The sequence below is a fragment of the Lutjanus erythropterus genome, chromosome 21, assembly GCF_056507025.1.
Source record: "Lutjanus erythropterus isolate fLutEry1 chromosome 21, fLutEry1.hap2, whole genome shotgun sequence".
Lineage (NCBI taxonomy): Eukaryota > Metazoa > Chordata > Actinopteri > Lutjaniformes > Lutjanidae > Lutjanus > Lutjanus erythropterus.
The window spans coordinates 22,345,511-22,369,970 of record NC_139337.1 but is presented as its reverse complement, the minus strand read 5'-3'; the positions used below and the strand labels follow the sequence as shown (position 1 = coordinate 22,369,970).

Here is a 24,460-nt window from a genome sequence, read left to right as displayed (position 1 = left end):
GTCAGTATCAGGACGATACTGACACTGAATATTGGATCGGTGCATCCATATCAAAAGCCATACTCATACTTACGGCAGCTGTACTCGTCCTCTCCATCAGGACAGTCTGGGATGCCATCACAACGCAGTATGGAGGGGATGCAGGTATGATTCAAACACTGGTAATGTCCAGTAGGACAGCTGTCCTGAGGAGGGAGAGTACCAGGCACCACAGTGGGACAAAACTCTTCATCGGACTGGTCGGCACAGTCCAGCTCTCCATCACACCTCCAGCTTTCTGGGATGCACTGAAAGGAGTAGGTACACTGGTACTGGTCCCCAGCACAGGTCAGAGGCTGGGGAGTCACTGGTCCTGAGGTGACAGATCACAGGGAGGACACATGATTACACATTCACGCATTGTATTGATTGCAGCTCACACACAGTCAGCATCTTTCAGAGGAAAATCTGAGGATTGTTTTAAGACACACGGTGGGAAAATAGATTCTTCTTCAGAAAGTCAGCTGAACGAGTGATACAGGGGTGAAAGGAGAATGTCAGGGTGTGAGTGAGGAAACAACACAATATAAATGTAATTGCTTTTCCCCCCCATTGCCCTCTGTGCCGTCCCCTGGCGCTGACCCAGTCTCCACAGTGAATTTATATGGACCTACAGGGCAACAGGCTCCATTAACTCACTACACTCTCCCCGAGGGTCCACACAATTTATATGGAAACGGAGCAGGGCAGCACGGATGTTGGCACACAGAAAATGTGGAAAAAGGAAACGGGAGAAGGTGAAAATTGGAGGAAATGGCATGAAAAATGAGCAGCAGTGCTGAAAGGACAGGAAATGAGGAAAAAATAAGAAACCAAATGGAAGCGAAGGACAAAAAGAGACAAAAGTATAAGTCTTTACCTCCCACCAGACACTCTGCAGTGTAAGAGATGTCATCCAGGGCGATGTCTGTCCACATGTCTCCACCCACCTCAGCCTGGAAGGTCACTCTGAAAGGTGCCGGGTTGGACAGGATGACATTAGCATATGTCCACTGGTTACCATGGTTTCCAGTGGCTGCCCACATCAGCAGACTGGTACCACTGAGTCCGACAGTGTAGATCTGGTGAGGTGGTGAACCAACATAGAGATTTGTGACTGACATGTTTTTGAAAATGAAATTAAAATGTATTTTGGACTGCAAGTGAACAAACAATGTTCTAAAAACCAAAATATTCGATTACAACAAATGCAAAGAGGCTGCACTGCTGAGAATTAAATTGTGTGTACATTTGCCAAAGACACTCATTAGTTGGTCGCAGTCAGCCATGTTTTTTGTTTACGTTTGGCATCATGTTCCTGGAATGCTTGGAAGTCAGCGGTTGGAAATTTCAACCGGGAAATTCTGACTTCTGACTGGAACGCACCCCAAATTTTTAGAAACTTTCAGGTAAAGATTTATTATTGGCCTCATACATAATTCTATTAATATCTATCAAGTTTCTGAATTGTAAAGCTTTTAATTTGTACAGTCTTTTTACTTTTTACACAGTAATGCATGAGTTTATACCATAGGTTCACAGTGTATTACAGAGCTTTATTTAGGGAAATAATAAATTCTATTAACAGTATTGTAATTGCCTTGGACATTTTTTATTTAATACAAGTTTAATTAGTTTAGCATCAAACCTGAGAGAGGAATACTGGTGCTATTTTAAGTGACAGCACATTTGTGAGTATCTAGTGTACAGCTACATGTATTTTTTGGCCATTTTTCAGTGCACATCATACCTAATTAGCTTGTTTTCTTAACATCTGCTCATTGTTTGTTGTCTTGAAATTAACCCAGCTCACAGAGATGCCTAAAAAAGACATGAAAAGGTGGATATGCTAATCAAGTTTGCAAGGTGATGCGCTTTGATGGATTATTTTCTGTCAGGGAGACTTTCATTCCCTCCTGTGGGTATCAGGTGATTGACAGTAAGCAGAGTGTAATGTAGTGGGAGGCACAGTAAAATAGGGAAGAAATTTCTGACAAAACCAAATTAAGCCTTCAGGTTGACTGTGATGGATCATCTGACAGCAAATGACAATAAAAAAAAAAACATGTTTGGGAGGTAGATGCCTGACACAAACTAAAGACTTGACTTGACTGAATTATTTATGGAGATGTGGCTCGGATTAAATCACCTTCAGTGTTCCCATCCTGTCAGAGCCGTGCATGTAGAACCAGAAGCGCAGGTGACAGAGGCCGATACTGGCTGGAAATGGACGCCTGGTCGTCACCTTGGCGATGTCACCCTCCCTCTGAGTGGCTGAGTTTATGAAGAGGAAGTTCCCTCCACCACCTTTAAGAATAAATACAGTACAGAACACATGGATAGTGCATTTATATGAGGTGTGAGTAATATTTCAGTGTGATGAATGACAAAGAGAATTCACAGCTAAACCCGTCTCAACGGTTCAATTTCTGCTTTTGTGCAGGAAATAAATAACTTTCTTCTGTTGGTTCCAATACACATGATATTTGGATGGAAGAAAGAACTTGTGCTGTCGTGAAATCATGTAGCCTGCAGCCAAAAGCAGCAGCGAGCTTCTTCAGCTCGGCTGAGTTCAGAGATGAGACAGCATCTGTGTGTGGCCAGAACAAAAGTCGGAGTTTTCCACATGAGTTACAGGAGATTTAAGGCATCACAATCCATCGTGCACAGCAAACGCTGCTCCCACTCTCTTACAGATAAAGGATGAGGTTCTAAAAGGAACCACTTGCTTCTAAAGAACCCTTTTTTTGAAGAAAGGGTTTGTCAAGGGTTCTTTGTGAGATTAAAAGTTCCATTAAAAACCATTTTCATACAAAGAAGCCTTTGACCATTTTGTTGTTGTTGAAATCCTTTTCAAAAGGTTTGTCAAACGTTGGTTCTTTGTAGTACAGTATAATATAAAAGGGTTCTCAGTGGAACCCCCTGGGTGTCCCAGATAAAACTCTAAACTAAATATAACAAGGTTCTTACTAAAACTCTCTTGGTGGATTCTAGATAAAACCCTTGAAGGTTCACAGTACATCCCCTGGGTGTGTACTAGATAAAACCCTTGGAGTATTAAAAGGTTTTTGGAAGAACCCCCTCAGTGGGTTCCAGAAAAAAATCTCTTGGAATATAAAACCCTAGTTGGGTTCTAGATAAAAACCCTTGGGGATATATGGAGATTCTCAGTAGAACCCCCTGAGTGGGTTCTTAATAAATCCCTTGGAATATTAAAAGGCTCTTGGTGGAACCCCCTGGGTGGGTTCAGACTCTTGAAATATAAAAAAGGTTTTTGGTACAACCACAATGATGAGTTATTGAAAAAACACTTGGGGTATAAAAAGGTTCTTGGGAGTACCCCCTTGGTGGGTTCTTGTTAGCACCCTTAGAAGATGGAAAGATTCTGGCTTCTGGATAAAACCATTACACTATAGAGGGGTTCTTTGAAGAACCTGTCAGAGTTCAGGATGAAACTTTTCAAAGATCATTTTAGGTATAACTTTTATGTTGGGTTCTAGGCAAAACTCTCTGAAAGGGTTGAGTGGAACATTTATAAAAGGTTGCACCACAAACCAAGAAGGGTTCTTTTATGAGGACAAGCCGAAGAACCCTTTATGGTTCTAGTTAGCGTGTTTATTTCTCAGAGTGCACTAACAACAATGGATTCTTCTCCTCTGACTGGAAAAATAACAATGAAGGCGGAGTCAGTGCGGTCAGTGTGTTTGTTCGGATCAAAGCCGTTTCCTGTGTACACACATGTTGCTCAGTCATCTGATAATGCGACTCAGTGATGTCATGTGCACCTCTTGTCCTTGTTCAGCTCTCTGGTGTGAGTTACAGACGGTTTATTGATCTGCTCTGGAGTGAGATCATAAGTTCAGTCTATGACACAGTGTCCAGATTCATCTCTCGGATCAATAAACTCAACCGGCCAATCAGAAGTGGGTGTGAACTCATCAACAGCCAATGCAAGGAGGCATTATAGCTGCGCTGTAGATGAGGACAGATCACTGAGTGCACTGTTAGCAATGATTAAAGGCTGCTTTGTACTCAGGTTTATGGTCAGTCGACAAGATATGGTAGACAGTATGATGACTTGGTGTTACACTTTCCTCAAGTACCACATCACCTCCACAACATCAGTGCATCCAGTGCAAATGAAGAAATTATACCATTAGATCACATTTTAGTCAGCATAATCACAGAAAGTAAACTCTGTTGTGAATTGGCCAGATTTGGGTGGGAGGAAATCAATAATCATGCAAAATAATGCACAAAGAACAACCTACTACTAAATCAGCAGCAAATCCAAGGAGCTGATTGTTGATTTTATGAAAAACCTGTCATTGAGATCACACATCTTCATCCTTCTTGTTAACTTCCACAGAGGAATAGAAAGCATCCTGATTGGAAACATCTCAAACTGGAATGGGATGTGCAAAACTGCTGCCCAGAACATCTACAGAGAATCAGTGACATTGCAGGGGTGAGGTGGCTGCACAAAAGCCAAGAGGAAACTAAAAAAACTCACCCCAGCCACAGCCTGTTCACCCCTGCTGCTGTCTGGAGAGAAATACAGAAGTATCTGCAGCTGTACCACCAGACTGAAGAGCTGAAGAGCAGCTTCTTCCCTCAGGCCGTGAGACTTTTCAAATTCATTCTCTACGCTCCACCACTTTTGCTTTTTTGTGACCTTGAATTTTAGAAAATACTAAAAGTGCGCATCATAATTTCAGTGAGCCAAAAGCCAAAAACGTGTTTTGTCCGACAAGCAGCTTTACATTAATCATTTTTACAATATTAGAGAACAGAGAAAGAAGAAAAAAGCAAATCCTCAAAGCAGAAAACAGCAAATCTTTAGCATTTTCTTTGATAACCAATTAGTAAAATGATTTTCTGTCAGTCAACTCATTATCTGAACTACATTTTTAAGCCATAAATTTCACGTCTTAATGAATTCAGGTGACTCCTTGACTTGGCTCTGCATTACTACCCTTTCACTTCGTTTTCTCACTGTGAAGTACACTGTACACCTCAAATTAACTTCCACAATGCAAAACTATAATTAGATTTTTCATTACTTTAATGCTGCTATCATTTGTTTATTAAGGTCGTCCTCTCAACATCAAGAGAATTTTTTCAAGCCTGAGCGAACAGAGCAGCGTCAACAAACAGAAGAAACACTGACAGCTAATGTACAAAACAAATATTAATGAATGCAAATTACAGGCAAAGTCAGATGTAAATGAGGGTTTACATTGCCTTATATAGATGACTGCAAGCGTAACCTTAGCACCGATGAGGTGATTCATACTCCAGGATTAATTTTTAATTAATCAGCAGCAGAAATCATGTTTTGATGCTGCAGTATCACTGTACACAAGATAAACAACAAGTCCAATGCTGTTAAGCTCAGTTTGACTCAGGCTGACATTGATCAGGATGTATTATTAACCCTGCCTTCACATGCCTGTCGGAAGCTCCAATTCCTCGGCTGTCAAGTTGTAATTACAAAGGCTCTGGAGTGAGCTGCCTGTGAGCTGAAAAAACATGGAGGATGTCACGAGGACACACAAGTTGTTTGTTCCTAATTTTGAGAAAGATTTTTTTTTGACAGTGTTATTAATCTTTTTCAAAAAAACAAGACAGAAAGCAAACATCCAGTGAGTACCGAACACAAACAGTACTGGAAATGTGTCAGGATGAAGAGGTCAGAGGTTAGAAAAAAATCACAAACTTGTGTATCAAAATTATTTCTAAAACTGCTTCTTGTAACTAAAACCTGAAGGGATATTTCAATATTTAAACAAGATTGTGATCTTTCCCCAACCTAAACATAAAACATTCCTTAACTGTCATAACCATGTCATGACACATGAAGGAGTCTTTATGAAGGTGTATGACTATTATCATTAAGTGTCATTTGGTCAATTATGTTATGTTTAATGCAAAGTTGACATTGTTTGAGATGTCTTTGTTATGACAAGTTGAAGTTAATAAAGTCATCAATGTCTGTTATGACAACTTGACATTATCTAACTTAAAGAAACTGTTAAGCTTTCTGTTTTTTGACATTATACCATCATATGTGGTCAGTTTTCACCCTGTCTGAAATGAGGCTACATCTGTAGGCTAACCACCGTCTGCTTTATCTATAGTTGGCATGAGGAGGAACTAGCCACCCTAGCTGGTGTAGGAATTATGACTCTTGTGTACTGGAAGCAAAGAGTTGAGTTGGGAAGCATTATTATAGAGCTGTAAAGTCCACTTAGAGATGACACCGAGGTGGGTGGATGGGTCAGCAAAACCTGGGACTCTGCCAGGGAAAAAACGCTGTTTATTTTCCAATTCCTAATAAAGATAAATGTTGTTTATTTAAACAATTGCAGAATGTTTCCCTAACATTACCCAGTTTTGTTTTTTGCCTAAATTTGACTGAACCGTAACCAGAGTGTCCAATTTTCATGATTTGTAACAGACAAATAATGTTGTCCTGCTGATCATGGCATCAGATCAGAAAATGCTCATGACATTGTGGAGAACAGATTGTTTAATTTGGAGCACTTATTGTGTATAACTGTAATTTCTTGGAGACGGGGTTGACGGCAGAGTGGCTACTGACCAGGACTGTGGTCAGCGTGAGGTCCAGCTCCCGGTGTCTCACTCCGATGGCTGATCCTCCAATCAAAGTCATCATCAGCGTCCTGTGACAGCTGGCACGTCTCCTCCCACACGTTTTCATCCATGTTAAAACTGCATGCACCTGGCGAGCCAAAAATGTAGTCTACGGGAGAGAAAGATAGAAGGAGAAAAGTGAGACATCTGGTCTGAAAGTTGTTTTTTTCTGCCACAATAAGATGGATTCACTCCCACTTCCAAAGAAACTTATTTCCCATTTCTACTCACCGCAGTCTATCTCATCTGATTCATCAGCACAGTCGGCCTTGTTGTCGCACACCAGGTGGGACTCGATGCAGTGGCCACTGCGACACACAAAGTCTGTGACTGCAGGACAGCTGACTGAATCCACAACATCTAAAACACACAGAGACAAACATAAGAACAGATTTAGGGAGAATGATCAAGTTAAGGTTCATTTAAGATAAAATCAGTTGCACAAAATACTAAAAAAAATCTATTCTCCTTAAGTAGTAATGAGTGTGAGTGTGTGATGAGTGCAAAGGAGGTAATTCGTGCACTAATTCAGCAAAAACAACATAAATCAGCGCCTGTGTGCAGGTCAACGGCGTGTCACGTCATTCAATGTCTGTTTTAAATGTCTTTACTCGTCTGCTTAACACTGTGATGAAGTTCAAAACCTGTCAAAAAGGAGGAGGATGAGACAGCGGCGCACATCTTTAATGTCGCCAGCTTCCTTAAAGTGTGCCGTCTGATAAACAGCACCCACAACACAAGGTGATAACACAGGGTCCTAAGGCCCTAGGTGAGGCGATAACAGGTATCACAAGTGCACATGCAAACAGTCTCCATGGAAACTGCAGAATTTTAAATAAATGCCTTAATGTTTTTCCTTTACTGAGGAATTAAGGGGTTGTGTGCAACACCCGTGAGTCGCTCAGCTAAAGAGATTCTAAGTCTAAGCGTCATGCTTAAGGAGAAAACTTTAGGTGTTTTGTGCAGTGGGCCCCAGTGGTGGTATTTAATCTTTTTTAGGACTGACCCACTAGACAGGAAACTATCTCCTCTTTTCCATTCAGATGAATCAAATCTAACGTCAGGGAAAAAAACGCTACGATGAACAACCGTTTCTTATTAAAACACAGCCTTCCTGTTCTCTGCACCGAAGGACACGAGCGGCGGAGACGACGGTAAACAAAAGCAGACAAAGGCCTGTCGGGGAAATCAAAGCCTCCTTCTTCCTCCAGCTCTGACTTGTTTGAGACAGAGCAAAGAGGAAGGAAAAGAGATCAGGTGGAGCAGAGACAGCACATATAACTACAATATGTGTGTGTGTGTGTGTGTGTGTGTGCACTGTTAAACTTCAAAGGCAGAGACATTAAATGACGAGTGAAATGAGCAACGAGTTGAATGTCATTCCAGGAGGTCAGCGGGGTTAATGCTATCACAGAATAAACTGAAATGCATGCATTTAAATCTGATGGAAGTTTGTCAGTGTCATTTAGTTTTGGACAGACAGTCCTTGAATGGACGCCTCTCAGTCAGTCCGTTTTGATCTGCGTCTCTGCTCGTCTGTAGGTCAGTATTTATGTCTGCCTGTGTGAGTGTGTTTATGTTTGTGTGTTGGGGAGGGAGAGGGAACGTCTCCACATGGTGTCCAGCCTTGTGCCAGGTCCCGTTTAATGCGGAACATCTGTCTCGGACGTAAACATCAAACGGCGTCTGTCAGCAGCCATCGCACACAGAACCCAACTCTGTAAGACACACTACACTCTGAGGAATAAAGGCGCGAGCTGGAACCATCAAACGATCTTTGGCTTGTCACTATAGGAGAACCTTTTCAGAGGATTCTACTTAGAACATAAATGGTTATACCTAGAGCCATCTGTAAAAGGTTTCCCCCTAAACCCCCACTGAGAGGTTCTACAGAGCCCCCCTCTATTGTGTAATGGTTCCACCCAGAACCCTCTCCGAGGGCTTCTATCTAGAACATTTCCACCTTCTAAGGGTGCTAACAAGAATCCACTCAGGGGCTCTACTGAGAACTCTTTTATATTGCAAGGTTTTTATCTAGAACCCACCTGGGGGTTCTAGGGGGATCATTTTCATCTTCCAAGGGTTTTTAACTAGAACCCATCCAGGGGGTTCTGTTGAATACCCTTTTATATTCCAAGGTTTTATCTAGACCCCACGCAAGGGGTTCCACAGAAAACGTTTTTTTTTTATAGTTCAAGGGTTTTATCAAGAACCCACTTACGGGGGTTCTACCAAGAACCTTTTTATATTATATACTTCTTATCTAGAGTGCACCAGGGGATTCCACATAGAACCTTTTTAAATTAGATGGGTTCTATCTAGAGCCCACCTGAAAACCACACCAGGGGGTTCCTCAGAAAACATTTTTATACTCCAAGAGTTTTACCTAGAACCCATCCTGAGGCTCAACTAAGAACATTTTTTTATCTAGAACACAGAATAGAAAAGGGTTCTCTGTAGAACCCCCCGAACCCATAATGGTTTTAACTAACGTCCACTCAGGGGGTTCTGTCAAGAACCCTTTTATGTTATGGTACAAAGAACACTTGACTAAACTTTGACAAGAGTTCTTCAAGGATTTCAACAATCAACAAAAGGGTTCTTTGGATGAAAATGATTATTACTGCAAACCTTAGTCTTAGAACCCTTGACAAGCCCTTTCTTGAAAAAGGGTTCTTCAGAAGCAAATGGTTCCATGTAGAACCTCATCCCTTTAGGAAGAACCCTTCTGGAACCCTTACTTCTTAGAGAGAGCTCTCTCTGTCTCAGTTTCTCAATTCACATTCTGAGTGAGCCAGCAGCAAAATCAATTTCATACTCCAAACTATCAGTTAAAAAGATCATAAAATAATTTCACAGCGTATTTATATCTTGGAAGTACGTTTGATAAAACAAGAACAGAGGACAGAATGAGAGAAGTTTAAAGTCATTTAATCCACATTATGTAATACAACCTGGAATAGTTTTTTAATTTCAGATTCATTTTCTAGATGATCACTTATTCAAGGTAAACCACCTGAATATGTAATTATAGCAAAAAAAACAAACATTGGGTTTGGAGAGGCTTACATCAATCGTTAGCGTACTTTTGACATTTTATTCTTGCATTTACAAAGACTGAGTCAATTCAGTAATCTTCAAAGGCAAGTTTGAAGATATTTTCATGGATTTCAAGGAAAAAGTTAGATGTGGACTGGTATGAAAAGCTGACTGACTACATGAGTTAATGACAGTCTTTAAAAGCATGATCACTTTTCTCAAACTATCAAAGGTTTAGTCAAATTAAAGTTGCTTTTGAATTAAAGAAGCCAGAAGTTCGATTTGTGCTGCCACTCTGCACAAAGCGACCCTCACATCTGTTCAGAAGTTTGCTGAATAGCAGTGACTCAGTGATTACTTCACCAGGCGGTGAGATTTTTGGCTTTAAAAAACCACTTTCCACTCCAGTCCTCCATTTGGACACAATGAAAATGCAAGGCATTTCCCATCTTCTCGGCCCACCTACTCACATTATTCACACTTCAGACAGAGGTGATGAAAATGTTGAAAGATATTTCAGCCACAAAGGTGAGGGCCTTTTTATAAATCACTCATTAGCTGGGTTAGGATGGTGAGATCCAGTCACCGTCTTGGTATTTCTTTTGATGCCGATCAAAAGCTCAAATTCCAGAACACGTCCATAAAGGAAAAGTTTGACCTTTTGTCAAACACGCAGGGCAGGATGACAAGTTACCAGTCTAATATGAGTGCACCAAGTATGAAGCTAGAGCCAGCTGGTTTAGCTAAGCATAAAGACTGGAAACAGGAGGAAACAGATACAAATTACACCGTGTTCATTAGTGGATTTTTGGACTTACTGACAGAGCCAGGTAAAACTTAATGCACAACCTGACATGATTATGAATTGTCAAATTATCTTTTAAAAGGCAACTCCACACTGAGTCTATATTTTTTTTGTATAGTTAATTAGACTGTTAGCATTCATTACAATGGCAGTTGATTCCATTTTTGCCCAAGAAAAATCAAGAAATATTGTTCTCTAGATGAAGGAAATCTGGAAAGAATCTGCGACAGTGTCTCTAATTTGTACATAAGGACGTTAACCTGGGAACCAGACGAATCTGAAAGCTCATGTTTTATTTGCTTTGGCGGATACATCTGGTCTCCATCCCTTTCAGACAGATTTCCACCAGTCCTGGCTCTTGTTGTCTTGCAACCACAACCATTTATTTAGTACAAGGTGGGTTTGGTACGATGGCTGAGACTCACCAGATTAGAGAAGTCACATGTCACAATGTTCTGAGTGTAATTAAACTCAGATCAAACTGTCAAACGAGGCAGTACTGATCAAGTATGAATTCCTGCCGTAAGTGTTTTCAGAAACACATTTTAGTGTACTGTCTAGCCATAACTGTTACCAGGTCGTTATTTTTAACGGATCAAACTTAAACATGTCACTTAGTTCTATGTTACACATTCTGTTGCTCTGATTGGCTGTAGGTGTATCCAGTTGTTTCCAGAGGCATTTTGGTCTGCACCCCTTGGAAACAGTCCACACAAATTTGAAAAATAACTTTAACACAAGTCACGTTCAGAGAAGATAATAATTTACAGATTAGATTAAAAAATAAGTTCTTTTTAGGACTTTGGAGGCAAAGAATTTGAATAGAGTCCAAGAGTGTACAACCGAGATTAGATAAGTAGCATGTTTTAGTTTTTGGGGCATTTTTGCAGATAGTGGTATTGTCCTTTGTGCAGCTTAGCTAGCATAAGCAGCATCAAACCAGGTTGGGAAATGTTCAAATTTGGCCCCACAGTTTTATTCCAATTTTATCTTTTTAACTTTACTTTTATTTTAGTTCGACCTAGAGTCGGGACTTAAACTGCTTACTGTACAAAATGTGTGTACTGTTCATGTCACCTACTTGGGGCACAGTCTATGAACTCCAGATCATCCAGGGCAGCTCCTCCACTCACGTCCCTCGAGCGAATCCCCTCAAATATCACCTCAAAGTTCCTCAGCTTCCTCAGGGGGACCTCCTCTCGGTTCCAGTTGTTCCCCTGATGCCCCGTTTTGTTCCACACCTCCCACAAGTCGTTCTCTGTCTGTGGAGAAGAGCAGCGTTGACACATCACGATCCTGTGGTGACGTTTATGGTTACAACGTCAACTCTAATATCATCATCTAGAGCCTCAAAGTGGATTCAAAGCTGCACCAGTGATCATTGTCAGAAACATCAAACTTTGAGTATCACTGAGTCGCAAATCAAGACAGAAGAACTTTAAGTTAAAATGAGCTTAAATTAACTCTTGAACCAGACTGCTGCTGCTGAGAAACAGTGAATACCATCTAAGGGGAGTCATTAAAGTCTCATTAGCATAACATTGTAGTAATAAGTTCCCCTGCCTTGAGACCTGCTATTGAGAATGAAAGCGTGCTCTCCCTGAGTTATGGTAATGGATCTCTCTCATGCCACATGTGGAACATATTATAAGATAGACCGATGTGTATTCCTCTGTAAGTCTTCTCTGTCTTTTCCCATGGCACGAGGCAGGCACTAAATCATGACTAATACAGCTTTTGAAACAACGAATGTGACTTTGAAAGGGCTTTAGTGGACGTACGTGACGCGAGCCAGCATCTTACCGGCGGTTTTTAATGTCGTGTCAAGAGCATGAATGAGACATTTACAAAGTGACATCACATCCTATTAAAGAGGCACCATTTTGACACAAGAACATGAGGAAGCGGTGCAGAGTTCTTGGTGAGGCAGTAGAAATTGTTACTTGTAAAGTTAACTGTTCTTTATGCCCTTTATTACATTTTAAAAACAGCACAGAGGTTACACACACACACACACACACACACACACACACACACACACACACACACACACACACACACACACACATATAAAGGAACATTGGATTTTAGAGTATTCAGACAAATCCTTTTCAGAAAAGGATAAAAGGACACTGTGACAATAATATCCTCCTTTCTGCAGCACTGACTACAGTCAATAGCAGTACAACAGTTGGATCTACAAAAGAATGAAGCAAAGAATAAAACTAAACAAGAAGCAGTTAGGGATTAGACTGATCATATTCTATATTTTCTGACAAACAGACAGCAAATCCCATGAAAAGACCAACACCAAGAATGAACTGATCCTCCTAACAGGTACTGGCCAAAGTCTGATGTATCCTATTCCTCTGTGCTGCAGAGCTGCATTGTGCAACAGCTATTACAACGCTTTATGAGCCATACAGTGGCACTGGGTTTTGGGTTTATCCAACATACATGATCCTGATGCTGTAAATACACACTTGTGCGCCAAGCAACACAAGCCACAGAGCACCAGCCATAAGAACTTTTTTCATAAAAACATATATACGCATACACACCCACGCCTACACTCAGCACTAGCCATTTAGTACAGAAACCTACAGAAACTGTTGCTAATTATTAATTCTGTGGATACTTCAAAACCTAATTCCAAAAAAGTTGGAACGTTTGAAGAGAGATGTTGTCTGGATGGCAGCATACGTTGCTCCAAAACCTGTATGTACCTTTCAGCATTAATGGGGCCTTCACAGATGTGACAGTAAGTCATGATATGATGGACTCTAACACATCCTCATACTGTCACTGATGCTGGCTTTTGAAGTTAGCGCTGGTAAAAATCTGGATGGTCCTTTTCCTCTTCAGCCCAGACACAACATCCATGATTTCCAAAAACAGCATGAAACGTGGACTCGCCAGACCACAGCCATTTTCTCTCTGTTGCTGCATCTACAAATGCAAGTTAAGACTTAAGCATGTAAACTGTGTTCACCCACAACAATTTTATAAAGTGCCCACGTAGTATCCTTTATACAATTATGTTTTTTTAATGCAGTTTTTAATGCAGTGCCATGTAAGGGATTGAATGTCATGTGTATTGAGTGTTAGTTTTTTATGGTGTAGATGGTGCAATCCCGACATTTCTTGCAGTTTTGTGCTGAGAAAGGTTGTTCTTTAATTCTTGGACTATTTCTCATGCCAATGCACCTGAGTGCCACAAACAGGGTGAGGAGGTCAAAAAGTACTGAGAAAATAACTAATACGTTGTTGGTTTTGGGCCATTTCCTTTGGATTTGTTGACAATAAAGCAGACAATAAAATCGTGTCCGTCCATATATCATGATTCTGCGTCTCCCGAACCAGCTGCCACTCTGTTTGTCTAAGTGGAGACAGGTGTGCTGGAGTCACACCAGCTGCATCTCAGCTCAATAATTAAAAGGACCACTGAGTAAGATTTACTAGCATCTAGTACTGAACTTGCGGATGGCAGAAGCTGCAAAACTCACACAAACCTTGAAAGGCTGCATCTAGAGCCAATGTTTAGTTTGTCCATTCTGGGTTACTGTAAAAACATGGTGGTGCAACATGTGGACATGCAAGAGGACCCCTGCCCTCGTAGATATAAAAGGCTCGTTCCAAAGTAATGAAAACACAATGGTTCTTATTTTTAGGTGATTATAAAGTAACAAAAACATGGATGTGGGTATTATTTTCCATTTCTGCCATATTCTATCAATGCATCCCTCTAAATCTCACACACTGGACCTTTAAGGCCTCTACAAACACTCCACACTTTCTCTGTCAGTCCACACTTTTACCCATTTTTATGGATTCATTCTGTTTTCTTGTTGTCTATTTCCCCTTGCCTAACCCTGCCTCCTGTTCCCTGCAGTTTCATTTGCTCCAGCTTAGGTCCCTATCTTATCTCCCCATGTCTCGTCAGCCCTGCTTCCCTGCCCTGGATCCCCCGCTCTGCCCAGTTGCGCGCCCAAACCTTAATCCCAGGTTTCCAGCTATCAGCCTTGTGTTTTCCAACTACCTGCCCAAACCTCCCAGGTTTGCATTTCCGTTTTATGCCACCCTTCATACAATAAATACCCCTTTCTTCTATCATATCCCTGTCTTCTCGCTCACTTGCTCCATCTGTAGAGCCAAATCAAGTCAGACGTGTCACATGCTTCTGTTAGCAACTTGACAGATTGGCCAGTCGAGAGGAGGTAATATAGATGGAAAGGTCCTTATTGCAACTTGCATCTAAATTACATCCATTTTGTGGATACACACCAACTACCTATCTATCTATCTTGTTTCTCGCTTGAGGTGATTGGAGTGATTGTTAAACTTCACTTCAGCTTCAGGTCAATACGGAGCAGCGCTGCCTAGTTAAACCACAGAGTGTTTAATAGAGGAAAGTATAGATTTAACTACCCATCCCCTGAAGTTCATGAGTGTAATATTAAGACTGGTGTAGCTCTGCAATAATTCATAATAGCTTCCTCGACCTCTTGTCTCTTTAAAGGTGACTGCAGGTCTATAACATCACATCATTAATTCAGCTTTAGCACAGTGGCACGAGGAGAATCAACCTCAGAAGTGAGAAACTTTCTGGATTTTGCAGGTGAACAGGTAAACACGTGAACTCGCTGATTACAAACGACATCAAACTTACTGTACTTGAAGTTGTAAGACGTGGCCAGAGACGCAACTGCAGTAAAAAGAGACCTGGTCTAATGTACTCAAAACCAGAGGACAAGCAATGTCACATTCTACTCTGCAGTTTGAAAGCCTATTAAAATGCACCCTTGGGTGAGGCGTGCACAGGCTGTCTCCTCCGCTTTACGCCAGTGGAGCCCTGGCTTGAAATAATCTTGTTACTGCGAGAGTTGAGCATAGATTAATAGGCAGCGTTACAGCAGGACTTATCCAGATTTATGTCATGGAGTAAAGGCTCAATCTATAAAAGCTGCCTCAGAGCGACTGACGAGTGTATGATGCCGGCATATGTAGCTCACACTTGATGTCTGGGTGGCAGATCAGTTGAGGCATTTATTCCATCAGTTTGAAGGTTTCGCTTCCCGAGTCAAGGCAATGCAACCACAAATTCAGTTTGCTCAAAGTGAAGAGTAGATATACATTTGCATAATTTCATTTATATTATCCCCCTGGTGACAGTCAAGAGGCCAACAAAGAAACTTGTAATCACAATAAAATGCCTATTTTACTTGAAATTTGAAATCCCCTATGTCTTAACCATATACTGAATGTTCTACTAAGCTGAAATCCAATTTGTATTCATGGATTTTTCATTTTATGGAACTGCTGGCAGCTGTTTCTCTGTCGACTCACCTTCAATTCACAGTGCATCCACCTTTTCTTACTTAATCTCTGCTTAGTTAAGAAATGTTACAACACTGAGGGCACATAAGCATATTGTTTGCATGATAGAGCTTCTCCAACCCAAGAACATGTTCAAATGATTAGCTTTGCCATGCTATATTTTTCTTTGGTAGAGCCTCCTTTCTTTGGCCGGCTGGTAGATGTTTGGTTCACCATAATGGCAGGCCCCATTTCAAGCCACTTCACAATATATAACTTGATACATGAGCAAATGGCAGACTGTGTAGCTTTGTTTTCAAGTATTTTTTTCTTAATCATCAGATCATAATGCTGATTCAAAGTGGATCTGCCAGTAAGTCAGGCAAGCAAAGAGCCCACTCTCACAAAATCTTATGAAATATACATGATGTCTGAGAAGGAAAGTAGTCCAACAGATTCCTTGCATGAGAGACAAAATAATACATTTCTCCAAGACAAAAGCATTATAATGTGGAGACAGAAAAATGAAAGCAGCTTCACATTAATCTTATATAGATGCAGAAAATGCGATAATGCGTTCAACAGTAAAAAATTATTTATGCACAATATCCAACTCAGAAAAAAGTATATTACAGTAATAATTCAACATTTTTGGAAACATTCGGTTTCTTCCTGAGAGTTGCATGAGAGGATTGACACCATTCTCATGCCTGTGCAATAAATATGAATCTGGAGCCAGCGGTCTATTAGCTTAGATTAGCATGAAAACTGTAAACATTCTACAAACCTGCAGCGCGCAATAGATTTTTTCATATATGGGGTTAATGTGCCTGCCTACTCTGCACCTGCACTTTTGTAATAGTTAATACAATACGTCTGGCAGGTAGCTTGGCGTCATGCAGGGCCTCAAGTCTCAGTCAAGACTAAAATTTTTAAATCAATTCTAAAATGGACAGGCAGCCAGTGAAGGGAGGCTCACATAAGGGAGATATGATCATGCTTTCGAGCTTCGGTTAACAGTCTGAAGTTGTATGATCATGTTTTGACCAGAGCATGTGAACATGGTATTGCAATAATCCAGACAAGAAATGATGAAAGAATGGAAAAACTCATTCATTAAAATGATTAATTATTAAGATCTAATTCTGGAGATATTTCTCAAAAATCAAGGCTGAAGAAAATATCTGCCATCTAGTCCTTAACAGCAGTTATGCAGGGCGGATAACTTGATAACTTTACAGTCTTTATGTCAAGCTAAGATAGCCAGCTGTTGACTATAGCTGCATAATTACCGTGAATATACAAAGTGGTATCAATCTTGTCATCTAACTCCTGGCAAAAATGTGATTAATTGTATTTAGCAAAATGTCAAACTTTATTGTTAGGCTGTTAGGAGATGCTCCCTTTATGATGCTGCAATAGGATGTATTCATACCGTAACTCCTATCCAAAAAAACATAATCTGCAGTTCAAAGTTTGTTTTGATTCCAGAAAAAAAGTTTTATCCAAAGTCCAAACCTTTGTGATCTCCACATGTAGCATTAAGAGTAGAGTTACCCTCAAAAGACAGGGCCATATTTGCTGTTTCAAGCCTTCTGTCTTTTATTCTAAAACAATCAGCGGGAGCGGTTAGAGCTGTTCCTGTTCCTGACACCTCCATCTGCTCTTGATAACAGTTTTCAAGTGAAACCGAAACAGCATGAAACAGCAAATACGCCTCTGTCTTTCTTTTCTAACTCTCATACATTCTAAACATCAGGAGGATCTCCCGCTATCACATGCAGGGTTGTCTTCGGTTCACCGTGAGACCCTGGCTGTGTTCAGGTCCCAGCCTACACGTCTGTCCACTCTCTGCTGAGGACAGTTATCAGTGTGATGACTAAGGACTCGAGGAGCAGTTCACAGGCCGGATGATATAAACAGACAGGACTGTTGAGCCCCTGGTGGACTTCACAGAGGGGAAACACTTGCCAGGTAAATATAATCCCCTCCCTCCTTTCTGCTCTGTGTCTCTGCCCACTGAAGTATCATTACCATAACTGCCTTTGTTCTTCAGTCAACCTTTAAAGATGGCTCACACTGTGTTTACACTCTGATGCTCACAGACTGTGTGTATTTGTAGTCACGCTTGTGTAAATGTGCTCTGATGTTTGTGTTTAATGTCGTCGTTTTGACTCAAGGCAACATCGAGGCTATAAAAAGGCTATAATGTTGGAAATTATAGCACAAAGTAATAATCTGTAAGTGCTAATGTCTTTGAACCATCGAGGTCATACATGCACTTAACATCATTTATGTGTTATGAGAGACGACGCACTCTCAGATATACAAGTTCTAACTAGAACCATGAAGGGTTCTTCAACTGGGCCCCATAAGAGAACCCATTTTGGTTCCCGATAGAACCTTTAACAAAGGTTCAACTTGGAACCCTTTCAAACAGCTCTACCCAGAACCCAACATAGAGGGTTCTACCTAGAACCATTTGTGAAAGGTTCCACCCAGAACGTCCTATAATAGGTTCTACAGAGGACCCTTCTATTTTGTAATGATTCCACTGAGAACCCTCTCATAGAGTTCTATCTGAAATCTTTCCACCTTCTAAAGGTGCTAACACCAAACCACCCTGGGGGTTCCACAGAGACGCCTTTTATATTCCCACTGTTTTATCTAGAACCCACTCAGGAGGTTCTACTGAGAACCATTATACATTCCAAGGCTTTTATCTAGAACTCTTTCAGGGGTTTCTACAGAGAACCCTTTTACATTTGTTTTATCTAGAACCACCATGGGGGTTCTACTGAGACCTCTTTTATTATGGTACAGAGAACACTTGGTGAAAGAGTTCTCAAAGGATTTCAACAATCCTTGACAAACTCTTTCTTCCAAAAAGTTGAAAAGGGTTCTTGATGGAGCCCCTAGTCTTACAAACAACCCTTAAAAAAAACTCTTTCCTCAAAAGAGGGTTCTTCAGAGGCAAATGGTTCTGGGTAGAACCTCAGCTCTTCTGGAAGATACACTTTAGAACCCTTATTTCTAAGCATGGATGGAGTTACTCGTTATTGCTCCCTCACACACACATAAGACACAGATCAGACAGCACACACACTTCAGTCAGCGTCTAAAATCAAACATGATGACCTTTGAACTCATCACCCTCTGTGTCTGTGAGTGACTCCACTGCCTCATTTTCATGTCGGGAGCTAACCTTCTTTCAAAGGCCAAATTTTACATTTTCCATCCATATGTGAACGAGGAGGACATGTAAAATAGTCCACATGCATTCATCATCCGCTGTCTCTCAGGGAGTCATATAATCAATCAAATAGCCAATGGGATGGACTGAGAAACTGCGCAAATCCCATGATTTGAATTTCTAACAGTGTTACATCCTGTCTGCAGCAGGCTCGAATGTGCAATCGATAACACTAAGGTGGTAGCTGAGTTTTTGTATAATAATTAAAGCATAAATAAACATCTACATTCACAGTGTCAGATTGAGTGTATTAGCAATATATGAGACACACAGCGTGGATGTATATACAAGTGCAGTCAGATATTGTGCATTTTATTTTAGATCCCATGAAAAGACCAAAACCAAAAATGCATCGGCACTTTTATCAGAACTTTCCGACCCCGGTGGTTCCAACTAAAGACATTAATATTTAAAAACAAGTAACAAAAATATACTTTTCATCTCTTCCTTTTACTCTAAAATTCATGTGAAATTAGCCTAAAAAGCCGACCCCACGCATATCCAAAACAAACTGAAAGTTGCTCTCGAGCCGTACAGAGAATGTGTATGGTTTTGGTGTCTTTGGACAGAGAACTCTCTGTTTATCCTTCCAATAATGACAATAATTTAAGTGCCACTGACAGTGGGTAACAGAAGTTTGAACACACTTAAGTAGAAGGTTTTTTATCTGTGCCTGAATATTTTTTTTGGAAACGGCTGCTCGCAGATGACCTATTACTGTGATCTATTAGCTATAAAACACAGAGGCCACATCATTCAGCCTTACCTCGTCTGCAATGTTAGAATTTAATAACAATAACTCAGAAAAATAATATTTACACATCTTTTGTGAGGGTATGTAGGTATTTTGCAAAAAAAACATTTGGAAAAAACTCTGCTCCAAAGTAACTGAAGAATAACACTTCACAGTGCCTTTTCCATTACTGAAACTATACTTTGTGAACACAAAGAAAATTTTTATATGAAGAGAAACTCACACCAAATTATATAAAATCACATAATTTCACTGTTCTAGCTTTATATAACACAGTAAAGCTGCATTTCATCATTTTAAGGATTTCGTTGACTGTGCAAAGTGCAAGTCATCAGCGCAATCTGGAGTTTAAGGTAAAGGCCATGTAAGTCTATAGATCAGCTGAGCTCTGTGCATTATTGTAAATGTTAATCTGCAAATGTTAGGCAACAGATTAGGAGCGATGGTGAGTATTTACAGCAGCAGGATGGTGTATGTGGGATCAAAATAAATGCATTCATCATAATGAAGGAAGACATCACCCATTTTAGCTACAGACCTATCAGACTGTGTATAGTGAGTCTTACGGTGCCCGTGAAAATGGGCAAAGTCCATATATAGAGCCCGTGTTTAATTTGTCCGTTCCGAACTACTGTAGAAACATGGTGATTAAAAATGTTGGTCTCTGTGGAAGAAAACCTGCGCCCTCTGTAGAGATAAACAGCTCATTCTAAAGTAACAAAAACAAAACAATTCTTGTTTTCAGTAAAATTATCCACTAATGAAAACATACTGATGAATACTACGTTCTTCTTCTGCCATACTCTGCCCATAGATCCCACTGAATCTTACACACCAGACCTATAAGGCATATTTTAATATAAAGTGCTGATAAAGCTTTTACCTACTGAATAAGTTAGATTTTCTCTCCTAAAGTCAACAGCTCTGTTGCCTCTCCATCTTGGCTGCTGCAGCATGAGACAGTAACAGTCTCATTTTTCTAAAACGTACTGATATGCAAATGTTGCGAGGTGAGACACTAGGTCTTGCTGTTTGAAGAAAAAAACAACACTTTGTAAAATTTACATGATAACTTGCTGACCTGTTTTGCACAATGCATAAAACAGTTTCTAGAGCCGACACAAGGACGCACTAACAATCAAGCACGTGCTGCGCATATGTGAGTATGTGAGGAAAATCTGCACAATCGCACACCAAAGACCGAATCTACTCCTGCACCTTGACCTTGAGTCGTCCCTAACAGAGTCGGATGAAGTTGAGGGTACCACAGGATGGAGGCAGAGTAAATCACAGCAGAATTTCAATGGCTGGAAGCCGCGAGCCGAAATCTTAATCCCTCAAAGTCAACCATGCATACACAAACTAGATGGCTGAGTGCCTAACAAGCAAGAAGCCTTGAGAACTGGCAGGGCTGGTGTGTGTGCCCAGATGGTGGGGAGGGGTCTCTGTGGGCCGAGGGGTGGCCATGACCCCCATCAGTCACCTCCACCGCCCCCCCCCCCCCACAGACGCACCGTAGATCAAAAAAACTGGCAGAGAGATTGACAGCCTCACCTCCCTTTTTACCAAATTACTGAGACCACTAGACCGCAGCGCTAATATGATACGATTACTGTCTGCATTAACATGATTTAATATAATCAGGCTTCATTTCTGACTGAGTGTAACCATGGTAACCACACTTGATGGAAAGCGCTGGGTCCGGATGGTTTGCTTTACAAACTATACAAACTTTACATCTTTTTTCTTGTTACATCTTTCATGTCATTCTTGCCTTGTTACGTCTTTTATTGCGTTTTCGTCTTGTTACATATTTTTCATCTTGTTCTGTTAATTTTGTCACGTCATGTCTTTTATGTCTGTTTCATCTTGATAAGATAAACACTGATGGATACACCAATAATTTTCTCTGTGTTACTCTCATCCCTTTAGTCTTGATGTTGGGAAAGTGGCACGCAATAATGCAAGAAAAAAAAATCTCAAATTATTTAAAACTAAAGCAACAAGCCTGTTTTGAAAATGTAAGGTGTAGAAAGTACAGACATTTCTGTTTAAATTTAGGGAGTAAAAGTAAAAAAAATGTCAGAAAAATAAATACTCAAAGTACAGATAACTGAAAATTACAGCAATAAAGTATTTGTACTTCATTACTTCCCACCTCTGGTTAGATTCAGATTTTCTTAATGTGTTTCTGCACAAGCAGAGTTAACTCATATCTAATGGTTTACCTTGATCAGCAGGCGGATCGTTCCTGTGGCCTTGTGGGAAATGTAGTACCAGAAGGAGAGCTTGCAGATGGCGCTCGACTCTTTCCAAACAGAGCTGCGAATATGAGCTTTATCACCTCTGAGTCCCACCGGTGTAGCTTCCAGATACACAAAATGACCTAAAGAGATAATAAAGAAGAGAAGTGATGGAGGAGGAGGAGGGCGGCGACGAGGGAGACGAGGCAAAGAGGAAATATCTCTCTGCGGGCTGCTTCTGCCGTCAGTGACAAATTACAGCAAGGTCATGAACAGTGTGGTCGGGGAGTGAGGGCCAGGGGGTCACAGAGTAATCTCTGACACATCTCCTAATATCTCACTGCCTTTGAACCAGGGGACCACTCTAGAAGTTTCTCTGTCAAGCTCATAAAGAAAGGAGATGACTTGGGAGAATGACTGAGTACAAAACCAAAACAAAGGCAGCTATGCCGTTGTGTGTCTTTTTCATTCAAATACGCGGCAAATATTTACATAATCACACATAAATACATAATGATCTATTATTGTTTTTGTCTATAACTCTATTGTTATATCCTTCATTAATGAACATTATAAAGGGAATAAGCTTTAATTTTCAAGTTACAATCCTTCAGAGCTTCATGAAATCAAAACCATTTTTAGATATTATTTTTAATAACAGCCATTTACATTCAATAAACATCTCCCTTTTCATTGTCAGTGGTAGAGTCCGCCTGTTCAGGGCTGTAACTTTCACTACATGAGTCTTGTGTTTTAATGCCTTTCTTCATTATCTTTATCAAGAAAACATCAGATTTCCACACAGTCAGAGAAAGTCAAAGTGCATCCTACTCATAGTTCAGATATAAAATCCTAGTACTGCACCACGGAGCGCCTCTCCTGCAGGGCTGCTGACGGCTCTCTGAGCCAAAGAGTCAGTCACAGTGGATGGGAGCTGAGGAGGTTGTAACACTGTCTGGTTCACAAGTGGTTTAGTCCACTTTACTGACGGTCATCACCGGAGCAGAGAGTGTTACAGCAGCCAACAGACTCGATTTGCACTGCCCTGCTTCGTGCTGTCCGGCATCATGCACTTTTTCTGTCACAGTTCTCCACTTTCATCACAGTTTTAAGGGTCTGTGGTCATTTTGAGACTCGGTTTGGAAAGTTTACAGTCTGCATGCTGTTGCTCCTGCGTGGCTCTGTATACAATGACACAGCTAAAAAACAAAAGCGCAATGATTCGACTGACAAAATACGAGTCAACTTGTGGTCTTTTTAACTGATTACTGTAATCACTGACTTGCGCCATTTCCAGTGCAAGGGATTCACAGGAAACGAGGCACTCATGTACTCCAGTGTTTCTGTTTTTAATTATATCGCATTGATACCAGGCTTTCTGTTTACTGTTTACTCCCACACAGCTGTATCAGAGCTGTATTAAGTTATAGCTAATGCAAATTGAACTTTTCCTGCCTTGCATTAAAAGCATTCAGTTGGTCAAAAGAGGTGGCTTTCATTGTGATTAATCATCAAAAATATGTCTACTCTGACTATTGTGGTCAATTTTGCTGTTCTTCATCAGCAGATATTTTTTAGTTTTTGTAAGTGAGCAGCCACAGTGAGCTATTAGATGCAGAGCTGCAGGCGACAGACTGAATATCTCAAACTTCTCAGCACGGCAACCATCTTCTTTTACTGTGCTCTGCTGTTGTGTGGAAAACTGCGTCTGCAGAAGCCCTGTGAGGCAAGTGAGGTTAAAAAAAAAATATTCTGGTGATCCATTTTCTAAGTCTGATCTAAAATGTTTCTCTCTTGTGTTTATTATTTAAGAACAGTTGGAAAGAAAGCTTTGACAGGGAAGTCTTTTCACGTTCCCCCCTTTTTTTTCATCCAGGAAACAGCTGGGATTTTTTCCCAGATGTTTTGGTCAAAGGTAGAAGTTTTGGCAGAAGAAAAAAGATTTTGCCAGGATCATTTCACAAAGTTATTTTACTTTTTTCATCTGTGAAAACAGGTGGGGAATTGTCAGAATCATTTTGTTTGTTCTTGGAATACTCATTTTGCCCACAAGAGGCTGAAGTGTCCATGTTCTGAATAGAACTAATTACATTCATGTTTTAATTTCTCCATGGATATGACAGAAATATTTCAACCTTTTATTTAGAGTGCATGGAGAAATTAAAACTCACCTGGAAAAAAAACATTAATACTATTTATTTATCTATTTATTTTTTCTCCATAAGGTTTTCTCAGATGAAAATAAAGTTAAGTGGAAAAAAGATCCTGGCAAAAAAAAGTCCCTTATCTTATTTAGATTCGATTAGGGAAGACCAGACTTTTTTTTTGCTGTGATTGGTGCCACCAATCTAAGAAGGACTGAAGTCTTACGGATC

The 24,460-nt window shown here is 40.5% G+C and overlaps 1 protein-coding gene across 1 annotated transcript in view; it reads right to left on the bottom strand.

Annotated features, from left to right (window-relative positions):
• The window catches only part of malrd1 (MAM and LDL receptor class A domain containing 1), a 74,668-nt gene that overhangs the window by 13,254 nt on the left and 36,954 nt on the right, over positions 1-24,460 (bottom strand). Inside the window, exons 20-26 of the mRNA XM_084746970.1 lie at positions 22,071-22,228; positions 11,601-11,781; positions 6,907-7,035; positions 6,623-6,784; positions 2,168-2,325; positions 899-1,100; positions 74-352 (exon numbers count right to left, since the gene is read on the bottom strand). Coding sequence (XP_084603096.1) covers positions 74-352; positions 899-1,100; positions 2,168-2,325; positions 6,623-6,784; positions 6,907-7,035; positions 11,601-11,781; positions 22,071-22,228 — 1,269 coding nt within the window. The remainder of the gene's footprint in view (positions 1-73; positions 353-898; positions 1,101-2,167; positions 2,326-6,622; positions 6,785-6,906; positions 7,036-11,600; positions 11,782-22,070; positions 22,229-24,460) is intronic.